At 41.1% G+C, this 16,470-nt stretch overlaps 1 protein-coding gene across 3 annotated transcripts in view; it reads left to right on the top strand.

The window, feature by feature from the left end:
- Positions 1–16,470, top strand: part of prim2 (DNA primase subunit 2) — a 306,308-nt gene that overhangs the window by 13,248 nt on the left and 276,590 nt on the right. For 2 of the 3 annotated variants that reach the window (XM_072278111.1, XM_072278103.1), the window contains exons 1-3: positions 1,750–1,950; positions 6,960–7,063; positions 9,992–10,080. In XM_072278111.1, coding sequence (XP_072134212.1) covers positions 1,812–1,950; positions 6,960–7,063; positions 9,992–10,080 — 332 coding nt within the window. In that variant the 5' untranslated portion in view covers positions 1,750–1,811. Of the gene's footprint in view, positions 1–1,749; positions 1,951–6,959; positions 7,064–9,991; positions 10,081–16,470 lie in introns of those variants that run through there. The other variant, XM_072278120.1, reaches the window with a different exon arrangement.

Below are 16,470 nucleotides of genomic sequence, written 5' to 3'. Positions count from 1 at the left end.
CAAGGGCAGCTTCTGACTATTGAACTGTCATGACTATTGAAAGATTTCCTGGTAAGACTCTTGATCTGCCTCATTATGATCTTGCACCTTATTATCGACCTGTACTGCAATTTTTCTGTTACACTCTACTTTTCATTCTGGTTATTTTTTCCCTCCTGTATTAGTTCAATGCAATGTTTTAAATAACTTATCTGTATCAACAGTGTGCCAGCCAAGTTTTTCACTGAATGTCATGTGACAATAATAAATCAATTTACCAATTTACAAGATGCAACTTTTGCTCAGCTTTCCCGTTCACTTGGTTTGGACTTGGTTATTCTGCTTCTGGTCGCTATTATGTGTCCACAACTGTTCTTGCAGTCTGACAACCTGTCATTATTCCTCCTGATCAAGAGGAGGATTTGCAACCACCTACGCTTATTTCTCCGGGCATGTTGTCGGCTGCTGTTGGTCACCAGATGGGAGGAAGCACCAAATTCCATGTCATCACACTGAGCTGCTGAACAGTGCTCATCAAATACTGTGATAGGCTGTGTAGACCAAGGAGTTAATTATAGGAGAAATAAACTGGACGTCTATGATCCATTGATCTTCTGGGAATCAGAGGCAGAGAGGGCCAGCAACTTTAAATTCATTGGCGTTATCATTTCAGAGGATCTGACCTGGGCCCAGCATGTAAGTGTAATTATGAAGAAAGCAAGGCAGTGCTTGTACTTCCTTAGAAGTTTGTGAAGATTCAGCATGACATCTAAAAGTTTGATAAACTTCTATAGGTGTGTGGTGGAGATTATATTGATTGGCTGCTTTACTATCTGGTATGGAAACACCATATTCTACAAAGAGTAGTGGATATGGCCCAGTCTGTAAGGTATAAATCCCTCCCTCCATCAGCACATCTACATGTGCAGGAAAACAGCATCCATCATCAGAGACCCCCATCACCCAGGTCATGCTCCCTTTTCACTTCTGCCAACAGTAAGAAGGTATAGGTGCCTCAGGACTCATGTTACCAGGTTCAGGAACCATTATTACCCCTTCATCATCAGGCTCTTGAACCAGGGAGGATAAATTCACTGAACTTCACTTGCTGCATCACTGAACTGATCCTACAACCTATGGACTCTCTTTCAAGGACTTCCATGTTCTCGATATTCGATGCTTATTTATTATTATTATTTTCTTTATGTCGTTTGTACACTGGTTGAACACCCAAGTTGATGCAGTCTTTCGTCGGTTCTATTACGGTTGTTATTCTATTAAGGATTTATCGTATATGCCCGCAAGAAAATGAATCTCAGGATCGTATCTGGTGATTTATATGTACTTTGATCATAAATTTTCTTTGAACCTCGAACTTTATTCGGCGGGCCAGGGCGCAAGGTTTTGCTCACGGTGACTGGATGCACTGTTCCACCAGGCGGGGACTATGCTGTCCTTCACTGAAGATTGAGTCCATTATAGGCACTGTGATTGGTTGCTTAGTCGCATAGGGCTGGAACTATGATCGTCTGTGTTGGTCTATTAGTTATGCTCACTAATAGCGCTGTGAATTGCGGACTATGATTGACTCTTGTTGGGCGGGCTAACACGGAAGGTTGTGCCTTCGAGGGCAGCGTGATTGGCTACTTGTGGCCTATAGGTAAAGCAGACTGGGAACTGTGATTGGCTCTTGCGGCCTATAGGGCGGATCTGCAGTGAAGGCGGATACGGTGATTGGTGGTTCCTGCCCGTCGGACGGGGGGGAGGTGTTCCGAGTGGCGGGAATTTGCAGTTCCGTGAGCGTTGTTGCTGAGTGGAGAGGGCGAGTGAAAATGCAGTTCGTTAGGGCGAAGAGGACGATTTCCCCGCTGGCGGAACTGTACCCATTACCCATCCAGTTTTACGATCAGCCTCCGAGTGGTGATATCTCGTTGCAGGAGTTCGAGAGCCTGGCAGTGGAGAGGCTGAAACGTAAGAAGGCCCATCGCCGGCCCGCCGTGTCCTGAAAGGGGGAGAGGGTAGGGGCGGGTGCAGAGAAACGTGAGAGTGTTTGTGCGTTTTGGTTTGAAGGGATGTAGGTAACCATTCCTGCCAGCAGAATCCCACGCAGATGTGCCACCGATGTATAGATCATATAAAGCTAAGAGTCAGGCACGGATTGAAAAACGATGCTGCCTGACCTGTTACCTGTCCCGGCACTTTCCCGTTTAACTTAAGCGAGAGTAGAGTTTTGATTTCTTCATAATCTTCTTTTCTTCCCAAGAATCTGCAGATTTATGTTTCTTGGCTCCTTTAACTTATAAAAAATTCTTTTATCCCTTCCCTTCTCCACTCTCATAATGTCTTTCTAACCATGATTTGATTTTGAGTTGAATTATATAGCTACACTTTATTTGGTTTGGGTTATCTGATGTTCAGAAAATGTGTTCCAATTTTGATAGGACTGAGACTTATTTTTGTTCCTTCATTTGTTTTGTTTCGTTTTTGCATGTCAAGGACGCAAAGGAAGGGAAATAGTTGTTCAACCCCATGCACTGCCAGATGTGGCGAAATCATACAAAGTACAACGTAGGCTCATTCTTTCAAGGCAAAACTGTCGTGCTGAAAATCAAAGAACCTCTGGATTTTTTATTTTGTTCTGCTGTGCTATTTTAATCTCTCAAACCTTTGAACATCCACATCTGCACTGTCATAAAACTACTTCTCTTTAATTGTTGCCTGGCAACCTATCAATGCTCCCTGCTGACATTGTTATTTAGGAGTAGGGTTGTTTCGTTCCTTTCATCCATTCAAATTATTGCTTTCTTTTTTCCCCTGTACATTCCCACACTAATTTACATGAATCTGACAATAATCTAATCTTATTCTTGCTGCATTCCTGTCAATCAATTCCCTGTTGATTCTGTAATTTACCTATGAATTTGGGATAATTTTCAGTGACCAATTAACCTCCCCTCATGTCTTTGGGATGCGAGTGGAACCCAGAGGCGCTGGAGGAAATGTGCATAGACCAGAATTGGGTTTAGTTGCACTGTCATGTGTCATGAAATTTATTGTTCTGTGCCCGCAGTACCTTGAGATATATACGCCCATGATGGAGCTGGCTACATTTGCAATTTCTGCAGCTTTTTCTGACCCTGTGCAATGGCCCCTCTATACCAGATGGTAATGCAACCAGTTGGAATGCTCTCCATGGTACATGCATAGAAATTTGCTAGAGTCTGGTGACGTACTGGGTCTCTTCAAACTCCTGATGAAATGTTAGATAACAGGCAATGTACAAACAGCACAGACAGAGCTCAGAATTGAACTTGGACTGTTGGAGTTATGAGGTGAGGCAGCTGTACCAGGTGTTCTCTTGTTCAAAATAAATTTATTAAAATGTATGCACTTATTTGTGACACATCAAACCCAGTACATTTTGGCTCATTTAAGTGGCTGCCTCAATTAGCCAAAGTTTCATGGAAAATAGTAAAAAAGGACAAACTACTGTTCAATTGTATTTAAGTGAAATATAGAACAATTAAACACTACCAATACTATTATAGTACTATAAAACTGTGTAATAGTTTGCCATAGTTATCAACAGAGCAATTCATCCAGTGTACGCTGCCTTGTTCTTTTGATTGACTGTCAATGTACAAAATCCCCAAACACCTATTGCAGATAATGTGCTGTTTTCATTGCCTTCCTATATGAAGTAATGGCAAAAATCACTGCTTTTTAATTCAGTGTCCGTCAGCCCAAAGGAATAACATAATGCACGCATACGCAACTGATGCTATTTAAAAATCGTTCTCCCTTAGCACAATGTAGTGTCTAACTGCCACAAGTACGTGTGACTGATGCTAGGTAGAAACTATTTGGCAACAGTTTCCTGTCCTGATGTAGTGTCCCAACTTTATATAGGCATCCGTTAGTCTCGTGAGACCATGGATTTGCGCCTTGAAAGGTTTCCAGGGTGCAGGTCTGGACAAGGTTGTATGGAAGACAATGCCCATGCTGCAAGCCTCCCTTCTCCACGCCACCGATGTTGTCCAAGGGAAGGGCATTAGGACCCATACAGCTTGGCACTGGTGTCGTCGCAGAGCAATGTGTGGTTAAGTGCCTTGCTCAAGGACACAACACGCTGCCACAGCCAAGGCTCGAAGTAGCGACCTTCAGATCACTAGGCGAACGCCGTAACCACTTGGCCACGTGCCAACACTGTGTCCCAACTAGGTGAAGGAAATCCCAGCTCTTTTCTCGATTAGGGTTTGTTCTTGAAGGTTGTGCTAAATAAGTGGCTGCCCCAATTAACTAATGGCTCAATTAACTGGAATCCACTGTATATGTACCATTCACTAACTTGAGATTCATTTTTCTACAGAAAAATAAAAAAAACTTATGAAAAAAACTAAGATTGGTGCCGCCACGGTGCAAAAGGAGATGAAGCTCTGCAAATACAAAATAATGCTGAGAATATGAGGCCTTGAAAGTGACTGTATAGTGGTTTTAGAATTAGTTCAGCATATTGGTGAAGGTAGTTATCCACGCCAGTTCAGGAGCCTGATGGTTGTAGGGTAATAACTGTGAACCTGCTGGTGTGGGAACAATAGCAGTGAGAAGAGGGTGTGGCCTGGATAGTGGACATCTTTGATGATGGATGCTGCTTTCTTATGGCAGCGCTCCATATAAGTTTGCTCGTTGGATCTTCTGATCTTTGGAGCATCGGCCCAGTCTGGGTTCTATGCTCGTGTGAGCCCAGTAGTGTGTCTGCCCAATTAAGAATGACTGTCAACACAAGCCTTGCCAGAGTGTGTTGTACTCATGATAAAATTAAAAAGGAAAATTAACGGAACTGGTTAGGAGCAGGATTATAGGGTTCTGGGAAATGATTCGTGTTAAGGTTGTTGGCTGATAACAGGAGCAAACTCTGCTGAAGCATCTCTTACCAGGTGCCTGAAGAGAGAGACTCAGAATTTTGGGAACAGCTTCTTCCCCTGTGCCATTTGATTTCTGAGTGGTTCATGAACACTACCTCACTGTTTTTTCTCTCTTTTTGCACTATTAATTTTTATATTCCTTTTTGTAACTATAGTAAATTTTATGTACTGCTGCTACAAAATAACAAATTTCATGACACATGTCAATGATAATAAACCTGATTCTAATTCATTAGGAACCTTAATGCTTTTGTTTTTGATATCGATAAACTTGCTATTAATTAAATTTGTTTTCTTTATTATCCAGATATTTATCACTCCTGGAAATTTTGCATTTCGTCCAGATTGTAGAAGTGGAATATTCTCTGTGCTGTCTAATCCAATGCTTCTTAAATTTAAACTTAATCCCATATATTTGTGAAATACTGCTTTCAGTTAATCTTACATTTAATCCATTGCAAATTGAAGTTTTTTGGTTCTGATTGGAAGTTACAGTATTCATTCATGGGCTTTACTCAACCTGGTGATAAGAGAGAGCAAGTGAAATTCGAAAGTGAAGGAAACCCAGGAAAATAGAAATTTCTCTGTAGCAGTTATGGATTAATCTTTATTATCTAGATATGTTGTCTAATTACTGTACTTCTTAAAAAAAAAAAACAGCTAACTATAGTGCTGCAACATACAATGAAAGGTACCTTTGGTTACCTGGCTGTTACTGTCTTTCTAGCCGATTGCAGTGCAGATACTCCATATAGCTGGTTACCCCATGGCCTTGTTCTCAAACCTGTAACATCATCTAAGTTGTTTCACTCCCAAACATGTGTTGCTCTCATGTTGGCCTCTTACATATTCTTGATTTTCTTCAGCCAACCATTAGTAACCATGCCTGAGCTCTTGCAGCTTGTTTTCAAGCCTCTGCAGTTGTCTTGTCCTTTAGGAAGACCCTAAATCTATTGTCTTACCAAGCCTCTGGTTACCTGTGCTATCATATTTCTATACAATGGGATTCTAGTTAATTGGGCCATTAGTTAATTGAAGCAGCTGCTTATTTGGCACAACTCTTAAAGAACAAAAACTAATTGAGAAAGCAGCCCGGATTCCTTTCTTTTATTTGGGACACTGTGCTGCTTAATTGCTGAACAGTTTCTAACTAGCATCAGATGCATGCACATGTGTGGCTGTTAGGCACTGTATCGTGCTTAGAGCAAGCAGTTTATAAAATAACGTCAGTTGTGTGCACTTTTGTTCAAAAGACAGGGATCTTTATCACTGATAGTTGGTGAGAATTCAGAACCGTTTTGCTCACTGTGTTTTCAAGCATTCAGGCTTGGAGAGGTCAGAAATGTCCAGGAGTGAAAATGAAATTATTTCACCACTTAAAACAAGTTGGGGACTATGAAAAATTTGGAGATTATGGCAATCATTTTGAATGTTATAATGAAAATAAAGATTTAGAGGATGCAATCATCGACAGCATTGTACGAAGGCAGTCCATTATCTGCACGAGATATCTGCGTTGATTTGGCTCATTTACAGTCAATCAGAAGAACACATACACTTGGTGAATTCTTCTCTCGATTACTATTAGGAGTTAATACACGGTTTTATACTACAGTTGTAATATTGATAATGTTCAAAATTTAGGCCAAAATGTACTAGTTCCGATGTGTCCCAATTAACTGTACTTGTTACAAATTACTACGGTTAATACCTTCATTTGGTATCTCAGGATCTTCAACTTTGATAAAGATGCTGTGAATTATTGTTAGAAGGTAATATGAGAAGTCACTTCCTGAACATCAGATCTTAAAACCAGGTTAAGAGCTAAGTAAAAGTGGCTGCCACTTACACTGGTGGTAGAATCCTGCACTGCTTAAGAGTGACCACAATATGGACTGTTAAATTGTACTCAGTTTTGCATCTGAGTTTTAATCAGTTTGAATTGCTTCTTTGGTTCCACCGAAACACGAGCTTTCAAGAACTATCATAAATTGCAGTTACAGTTGGTATAATAGATTAGATCTGGTTGGAATTAATTATTTTCTTCTCTTTTAGTTCTCAAGAGTGTAGAAAATATTGGCATCGGTTACATCAGAGGATCTGAACCTTATAACAAGAAACTGGAGTGTGAACTTCGAAAGTTGAAGTTTCCCTACAGGGTAAGCTTTTATACTTTACATGAATCCTACTTCAATATTTCATCCGATTTCTCTACCCTTTTTTACTTGGGTTGAGATCGGGAATGCTCCCACACTAGATGATATTAGAGCACTGATGCTTTATTGGTCCCAGACTTTCAGCCTAATTAACCCTCTTCCACCCCTACTTCTTAATGAAGCCAGTTCCAAATTCAAACTTGCAATTCACCTTGGATTCCATGCATTTTTTATCTCCTGAGTCAACCAATCATCAGGGCCTTAAAGTTCATGTAGCTAGCATCCACCACTTTAACCTCAGCAAGTACCTTTGCCACCTCCCCAGAAATCTCAGTCAAGTTTGTGAGGCGTGATCTTCCCTGCACAAAGCCATTTTTACTATCCTGGAGCGGCCGTGCCTTTCCAAACACGCATAAATCCTACCCCTCATATCCTCTCCAAAGTTTCCCTACCACTGATATGAGGCTCACTGGACTGTATAAATTACATGGTTATGTTAGGAATCAGAAGCAGGTTTATGATCATATATCATGAAATTTGTTGTTTTGTGGCAGCAGTAAAATCATAAGTTACAAAAATAAATAGTGCAAAAGAAGTAGGCTCCCTTGATAGAATCCATAAGTTATAAGTGGAATTAAGATATTTTACTTGCCCATGGGGGGGCAATTTATAATCGTCAAAAAAGCTATCAACCTTTTAAAGAAAAGATTTTAAATAGTTGTTGGCCAACAGCATGGGTGCTGAGCTACTGCTTTTGATGGAATTGCAAAGTCTTCAGCAGTCAGTTAAATTCACTAAGTTGATTAGTTTCTGGTAGTTTTGTTACTTTTGATTTTACTTGTATTCTTGGATGATTTGATTTCTTCTGTCAAGCGTAATGAGAGAACTTTTCTGGTTGAAAAAGTTTCAGCAATGCATTGTAAATGGTAAAAATGTTTGGCAAGTCAGGCCATATTTGTGAGAGATGTGTAAACGTTCCAGGTCTGGCAGACCTAGGAAGGAGACAAAAGTAGTTTGATGTGTGGGGGTGAGGGTGTGCATGTTTGACACCCGAGGTGACTGTGGGTTAAAATTATCTGGTCATTGAATGAATAGGAACATGTCGAGAGTGAGAACAGACACACGAGAATGTACAACTGCAGTGTGCAGGGTAGGAAGGCATGTCCTCTACTCAGAAATAAAGAGAAGGAAAAAGAAAAACAACAGAAGGAGTGAATGTCACAGATGGATGTTATATTACAGAGAAATATGCATATAGAGAAAGTGGGTTGTCTGAACTTGTTTGAATAATCTTTTAAATGATTGCTCTAGGTTATAAGCATGTTCTTTTATTTAGAGATACAGCACGGTCACAAGCCATTCCAGCCCACTGTGCCTGTGCCACCCAATTATAGCCATGTGACCGGTTAACCTACTAACCCAGCAACACACACAAAAATTGCTGGTGAACGCAGCAGGCCAGGCAGCATCTATAGGAAGAGGCACTGTCGATGTTTTGGGCTGAGACCTTTCGTCAGGACTAACTGAAAGAAGAGATAGTAAGAGATTTGAAAGTGGGAGAGGGAAGGGGAGATCTGAAATGATAGGAGAAGACAGGAGAGGGAGGGATGGAGCTAAGAGCTGGAAAGTTGATTGGCAAAAGGGATACGAGGCTGGAGAAGGGAGAGGATCATGGGATGGGAGGCCTAGGGAGAAAGGGGGGGGAGCCCAGAGGACGGGCAAGTAGTGAGAGGGACAGATGGAGAAAAAGAGGGGGGGGAAGAGAGAGAGAATAAATAAATAACAGATGGGGTACGAAGGGGAGGTGGGGCATTAACAGAAGTTAGAGAAGTCAATGTTCATGCCATCAGGTTGAAGGCTACCCAGCCGGAATACAAGGTGTTGTTCCTCTAACCTGAGTGTGGCTTCATCTTGACAGTAGAGGAGGCCGTGGATAGACATATCAGAATGGGAATGGGATGTGGAAATAAAATGTGTGGCCACCGGGAGATTCTGCTTTCTCTGGTGTACGGAGCGTAGGTGTTCAGCGAAATGGTCTCCCAGCCTGCATCCGGTCTCACCAATATATAGAAGGCCGCATCGGGAGCACCGGCTGCAGTATATCACCCCAGCTGACTCTCAGATGAAGTGTCACCTCACCTGTATGGACTGTCTGGGGCCCTGAATGGTGGTGAGGGAGGAAGTGTAAGGGCACGTGTAGCACTTGTTCCGCTTACAAGGATAAGTGCTGGGAGGGAGATCGGTGGGAAGGGATGGGGGGACGAATGGACAAGGGAGTCGCATAGGGAACAATCCCTGCAGAAAGCTGAGAGGGGGGAGAGGGAAAGATGTGCTTAGTGGTGGGATCCTGTTGGAGGTGGCGGAAGTTACGGAGAATTATATGTTGGATCCGGAGGCTGGTGGGGTGGTAGGTGAGGACAAGGGGAACCCTATTCCTAGTGGGATGGCGGGAGGATGGGGTGAGAGCAGATATGCGTGAAATGGGAGAGATGCGTTTGAGAGCAGAGTTGATAGGAGGAAGGGAAGCCCCTTTCTTTAAAAAAGGAAGACATCTCCCTCGTCCTAGAATGAAAAGCCTCATCCTGAGAGCAGATGCGGTGGAGGCGGAGGAATTGCGAGAATGGGATGGCATTTTTGCAAGAGACAGGGTGAGAAGAGGAATAGTCCAGGTAGCTGTGAGTAACCTACTAACTCACATTCTTTGGAATGTGGGAGCAAACTGGAGCACTTGGAGGAAACCCATGCAGTCATGGGAAGGAGGTACAAACTCCTTACAAAGAGCAGTGGAATTGAACCTGGGTCACTGCTACTGTATTGTGCTCTAAATCTGTAAACTTCCAGCTACTTTCTTTCTGCCGTCTTGGTATATTGGCAAGGTATTATTTTCAGCCTGGTTAATTTTAAGTACTTTTATCTATCTGCTTCCATCAGATTTTCAATGAGGAGAAAATGGATGATTATGAAATGAGGAGGAAAGATCACATCTCTCATTTTATACTGCGTCTTGCTTACTGCCATTCGTAAGTACGATGTAAAATTTACAAAACCAGTTTGAACTTGTTTTTGAAAATGAGGTAATGATTTTAGTTTAGTAACCTTCAGCTTTTTGCATTTCAACTATTAGATGCTAAGTATTTTGTATTCAGTACACAATCTGTTCTAATCTCACAGTGTTGGGAAGTGTATGGTTATGCACTTTGGTATAAGAAATAAATGGACAGACTATTTTCTAAATGCAGAGAAAATTCAAAAAATCTGAGGCACAAAGGGAGTTGGGAGTCCTTGTGTAGGATTCCCTAAAAGGTAAATTTGCAGGTTGAATTAGTGGTGGGGGAGGGCAAATGCGATGTTAGCGTTAATTTCAAGAGGACTAGAAGAGGGTAAAAATAACATTTGTACTAATCAAAAACTTCCACACATTTTCACAAAAAGTAATTCCAAAGAGACACCATTGATCTGGAGAAAATGAATGGAGTTGAAAGAAATGTTGATCAATATGAGGATGAGTTTGCAGGGTGAATTAGTGTAAATTGGTTTATTGTTGTCATGGTCTGAGGTGCAGTGAAGAACTTTGTTTTACATACCATCCATACAGATCATTTCAGCACATCAGTACGTTGAGGCTGTACAAGGCGAAGCAATAGAGTGCAGAATAAAGAGTAACAGAGAAAGTGTAGTGTGCTTAGACAATAAGGTGCAAGGCTGTAATGAAGGAGATTGTGGTTGGGAGATTGCCAAACCTGTAAGAAAATTTAAAATAACATTAATTCTTAGAGTCATGGGATTTAGATTTTAAAGGCATAATGATTGCAGTAGAAGTAACAAGTAGCTCTTCAGAGAGCAACAAGTTCAGCTTGCCATGAGTATTGGTGGAAGGGTACTGAATGGGCATCGTTAAGTTACAACCAGTGGGACCTCTGCTTTGGGTTAATGTGGGCGATTGAGAAAGGTGAAGCAGTTTCGATGAGCGAATTAGAAAATGTCAAAGTGGTGGAGGGCATTGAAAATGTCATGGATGTTAGTGGGAATCACCTGGACAAATGGAGAAAGGATGTAGTATGATGATGGAAGAGCAGGCTGAAACAATGGGTCTGCTGCACAGTTCTTCTGGTGCATCTTGGACAGGAGGTGGAAGCAGATTGGATCTAAGAAAATATTGGGTAAACCTTGAAGGCCACTCTGTACAAGGGTTTTCTTTAGCTTCCATTTTAGGAACCTCACTTCCTTTTGTACTATCTAAATTGAATAAACAAACGTTTAACCCTATAGTTAAACATACATTGCGAATATGGTTTCAATTTCGTAAATTTTTTGGCCTGAATGAATTTATGTTGTCAAGTCCTATCATATCTAATTTCTTTTTTTCAATCCTCGGTAATGGACCAAGCCTTTTTGATATGGAAAACGAAAGGTATAATATGTCTTTGTGATTTATTTCTGGATAACTGTTTTATGTCTTTTGAGCAATTATCTAAGAAATTTGATTTGCCTAGATCCCATTTTTTTAGATACAAATAAGAAATTTTTAAAATTCTACGTTGCTTACCTTTCTGGCTTCAAATCCTACTGGCATTATTGATAAAATTTTAGGTTTAAATCCTTTTCAGAAGGGATTAATAGCAGTTATTTATGGTATAATTATGAAGTTATAGCCAGGTGTATCTGATAAAGTTAAAAATGAATGGGAAAGGGAACTTCCAACTTTGTCTACCTATAGAGAAATGGGAGAAAATTTTTCAATTAGTTAATACTTCTTCTATACATGCTAAACATACATTAATACAATTTAAATTAGTACACAGAGCCCATATGTCCAAAGATAAACTAGTTTGTTTTTGTTCCCATATAAGCCCTACTTGTGGTAGATGTCACTCTGAGGTGGCTTCTTTAACTCATATGTTTTGGTCCTGTCCTCTTTTGGAAAAATATTGGAAAGATATTTTTGATATTATTTCAACAGTTCTATGCTTTGATTTAAAACCCATCCTATTATGGCAATTTTTGGATTGCCGATGGTAGAACGTAGATCTTTGTCTTCTTCAGCCTGTCAGATGATAGCATTTGTTACTTTAATGGCTAGAAGATCTATTTTGTTGAACTGGAAGGAAATTGATCCTTCTACTACATTCCAATGGTTTTCTCAAACTATATTAAGTTTAAATTTAGAAAAAATTAGAAGTGATATTTTTGACTCTTTGGTTAAATTTGAAGAAACTTGGAAACCTTTTATGCAACATTTTCATATGATGTAATCTGACCTTTCCGAATCTTTTTTCTAACTTAAATTATATGAACAGAGGAGCGGAGTTGACGACATTACTGAACGTGTCTGATTCAAGATATTGGTCTAGCCCTGTTTTGTTCTGTTTCTTTTTGGTTTTTTTTTCTTCTGGGGATTTTTTTTGGTTTATATATATATTCTTTTTATTTTTTTTTATGACTAATTTCATTATGAGTTTGGAAGTCTATTATGCCTATGTTACTTAAAATCCTTTTTGGAAATGCTGATTAAGATTATTCTAATCTCTTTGTACCAACTTTGTTATTGAGTTTATAATTTTGAAAATTAATAAAAAGATTTAAAAAGAAAAGAAAGAAAATATTGAAGCGTCTCTGCCTGAAAGGTTGGCTCTTTATTCCCCTCCATAGATGCTGCCTGACTTGCTGAGTCCCTGCTTTTTTTATGTGCATTGCTCAAGATTTTCAACATCTGCAGAATCTCTTGTGTTTCTTTGGAAACAAGGTTGGGAGACAATGAGCTTTACAATGGTTGACCACCAGAGGGTGCATTGGGACCATATTCTAGGTCTAGTTTTGAATTTTTTTTTGGTGGTTTGTGAAGCTGTGTACCTTTGGAGAGTCAGAATTTAAAGCTGGTCAGGCAACAGTGCTCTGCAGCTTGCAGAGACGTAAGGGATTGGAATTCATACATCAACATTTTTCAACAGATGATGTAAATTGCTAAATGTGTGTAGTTAAGGATAGTTTAAGTTCATGCTTATTGTCATTCAACCATATTTATGTATATTGCAAATGAAATAGCACCTCTGGACCAAGGTGCTACATGTTACTCACACACAATACACTAAGTAATAATTACCATAAATAAATTGACAAATAAGGTACATCTATAATACAAAATTAAACAATTAACATTATAATACTGCTGGCGTTGCATACGTGATGAAACCTGGGAGTGGGAGGGAGTTCAGTAGTCTCTTGGCCTGGGAGAAGAAATTGTTTCCCATCCTAGCAGTTCTTGTCCTAATGCTACAGCACTTCCTGTCTGATGTTCGGGGGGTGGGTCAAAGAGATTGTTGGACAGATGGAAGGAGTCATTGACAACAGTAAGGGCCCTGCGTATGTAGTGCGCTTGATAAATATCTCTGGGTGGAAGAGACACCTCATGATCCCCTCAGCAGTGCTCTCAATCTTTTGTAGAGGCTTGTGGTCAGATGCCTTGCACTTCCCGTACCAGACGGTGATGCACCTCCAATGATGCTCTCGGGGAGTTATCAAAACTTGTGCCAGTTTCTTTTATTCATCCCCCTTTGGCCTTCTGACCTCAGTTAGCTCCTGCTCCAGCAGCAGCTTAATGTTAAAATTCTCAGTCTTGCTTTTGGGATGCTTCATTATCTTGGTTCTCCTATCTCCAAAGTATTTGCTTGCCCCACAGCTCTTGTAAAAAAATTCTGTCCTTTTGCACTTCACTATTTTATTGGCTGTACCATCGACAGCTGCTGTTCCCTCCCTTGCTAACAGTCCTCTTTTCTAAGACTCATAATTTTGAACAATTCTTTTGGTTATCTACCTCTGATGGCTATGGAAGCCAAGCCATTAGGTATATTTAAAGCAGAGGTTGATAGGTCCTTGATTAGTAATGGTATCAAATGTTATAGGGAGAAGACAGGAGAATGGGGTTGAGAGGGAAAATAAATCAGCCATGAAGAAATGGTGGACCGAATGGCTTCATCCTGTCTTATGATGTCTCCTTAAGGCTTAGGGTTGAATTTTGTTTGCTAATGCTGTGGAGTGTTTTTACCTTAATATGGGTGCTAGCTACATTCAAGGTCATCTTGCTGATTTGGGTGGTTGCTCTTGCAGTAAGCCGTACATGTTTCCCCTTTGTTTACTAAATGCTGTTGTTACAATGTGCCACAATGCCTGAAGCATGATGGTGTATTTGCCTTTTCCAGTATTAAATGGAGCAAGATCTTGTGTTTAATTCCTCTCTTTGTATTGTAATCACATCACTGAATGGCTCTGACCCATGTGAGAAGCTTCCGTTGTGATTTTCAGTAAGATAGCAGTGCTTGGACACAGTGGCTCCTCTGGGTCCCTTACATCTTTTTTATGGTTGCAAGACAATGCTGGTTAGCAAGAAAGTCAACTATCGCAGATTTACCTCAGTAGCAAGTTTCTTCATGGTAGTGGAGCTGGATTTGTTGTGTACTGTGTTGCAGTCTGCTTCAGCCACCCAGGGAAGAAGGTGTTAGAGGTCGTATGCGATCCAATAAGTGGTGCGAATGATTGTCTTGGATGTTTTTCTTGTGATCCCAGGACCCTAGTTCACTGGTTCATTGGCGAGACTGATGGCGGGGGAACTGCTTGACCTTGGTTGTAGCACAGACCAGGGCTTCCTGCTGTGGATTGCCCCTTGCAGCTGCCCAGGGGAGGAGTTGCAGGAGGTTGTGTGGCATAGCATCCATGCTGGGTTCGTGCTTGACCTTTCCCGTTGGTTGCTGCCCTTCAGTGTTCGCGCAGTGTAAGACAAACTGGATTGTGTTTGTGTGTGACTGCCCTTTTATTTAGTGCGTGATGTTCGAACAGCTGCATGCTGTTGTTGCTGACGACATCCTATGCACCGTCAGTCTACTCCAGGGGTCCCCAACCTATTTTGCACCACGGACCACCTTAATATTGACAATATTCTTGCAGACCGGCCGACTGGGGGTGGGGAGGTGGTGTGTGTTAATCATGATCGGAATATAGGTGATAAGTCAACTATAAGTCACTTATAAGTGGTTAATACACTCAATTTCATTTCTAAAAGGATTTATCTAACGAATTTAATATTAAACGCACTGCATATTTTCCTCCCATGAATATAGTGTTAAGTCACTTTTAAGTCAAAAGCATCATAACATTTTAAGTAACGTTTGGATATTAAACACACCGCATATTTTCCTCATATGAACATATAAAATCATTGCAACACACCAATATCAGTGAATCAGTGGGAGCCCTGGGCTTGTTTCCCTGCAACAAGGCGGTCCCATCAAGGGGTGATGGGAGACAGCGATACTCGAAGGGGGTTCCTTTTGTCCAGTCTATTCTGCAATTTAGTTTTCATTGCATTCATTGCAGAAAACCCCACTTCGCAGAGATATGATGTTGGAAATGGAAGGAACGTTTTCAGTGCTTTCGTGGCTATCTCAGGACATTCACCCTTGACTTTGATCCAGAATGTCAGCAGAGATGTTATGTTAAACATACTTTTCAGCCCAGCATCATTTGCAAGCTCGAGAAGTTGATCTTCTTCCTGCACTGACATGGATGATTCACCGGGGACATTCACAAATGGGTCACTGACCCATTCCTTTGCACGTCTTGGGTCATTTGCAGTTGGGTAGTAACGCTCAAATGCTGTCGACGACAAAGATAGGTGATCGCGCACCAGCTGTGAGAAGGACGGTGCAGCCTCAAGTCTTTCCCAAAATACCTGCTAATGTTGGAAACATGTCGAATATGCCCCTATCCACTCACCGTCCCCACAGTTCCAGTTTGGCTTTGAAAGCGGACACTTTTATCTGCCAACTTGAAGACAGTTGTCATTCTCCCCTGAAGTGACAAATTGAGCTCATTGAGCAGGTTGAAGATGTCACACAGAGTTTTGCTACCCACTCCTCGTCACTGAAGTGTGCTGCCGGTGGTGACTTTTTTCCTGAAAGAAATCTCTGTAGCGGCTCTCTTAACTCAAAAACCCTGGCCAGGGCTCTCCCACTTGATAGGCACCTGACTTCAGTGTCTAAGAGAAGGCGTTTGTGCTCTGCATCCATTTCCTCGCAAAGCTGTTCAAACAGATGTGAGTTAAGGACTTTTGCTTTGATGCAATTGATAACTTCAACAACATTGAAGCTTCTCCCAACAGTTCACGGCACATGTCCTTGGCAGCAGGCAGAATCAATTCTTCACCAACAGTGAAAGGTTTCTTAGCCTTAGCAATACGGCTAGCCACTAAGTATGATGCTCTCAGAGCAGCAGCATTTGTGGAGGTGGTGGGTCTCAGCACTTGCTTCTGTCCCGCTTGCTCACGTTTTTTCCACTCAAAATAAACTCAATGAGTTTGTCTTTTAAGTGCAGGGTGCTTGGACTCAAGGTGCTGAAGCAGCTTTGAGGGCTTTGTTGCC

The sequence above is a fragment of the Mobula birostris genome, chromosome 2 (assembly GCF_030028105.1).
Source record: "Mobula birostris isolate sMobBir1 chromosome 2, sMobBir1.hap1, whole genome shotgun sequence".
Classification (NCBI taxonomy): domain Eukaryota; kingdom Metazoa; phylum Chordata; class Chondrichthyes; order Myliobatiformes; family Myliobatidae; genus Mobula; species Mobula birostris.
The sequence above is the reverse complement of the archived record's forward strand: the minus strand, read 5'-3'. Positions and strand labels throughout refer to the sequence as shown.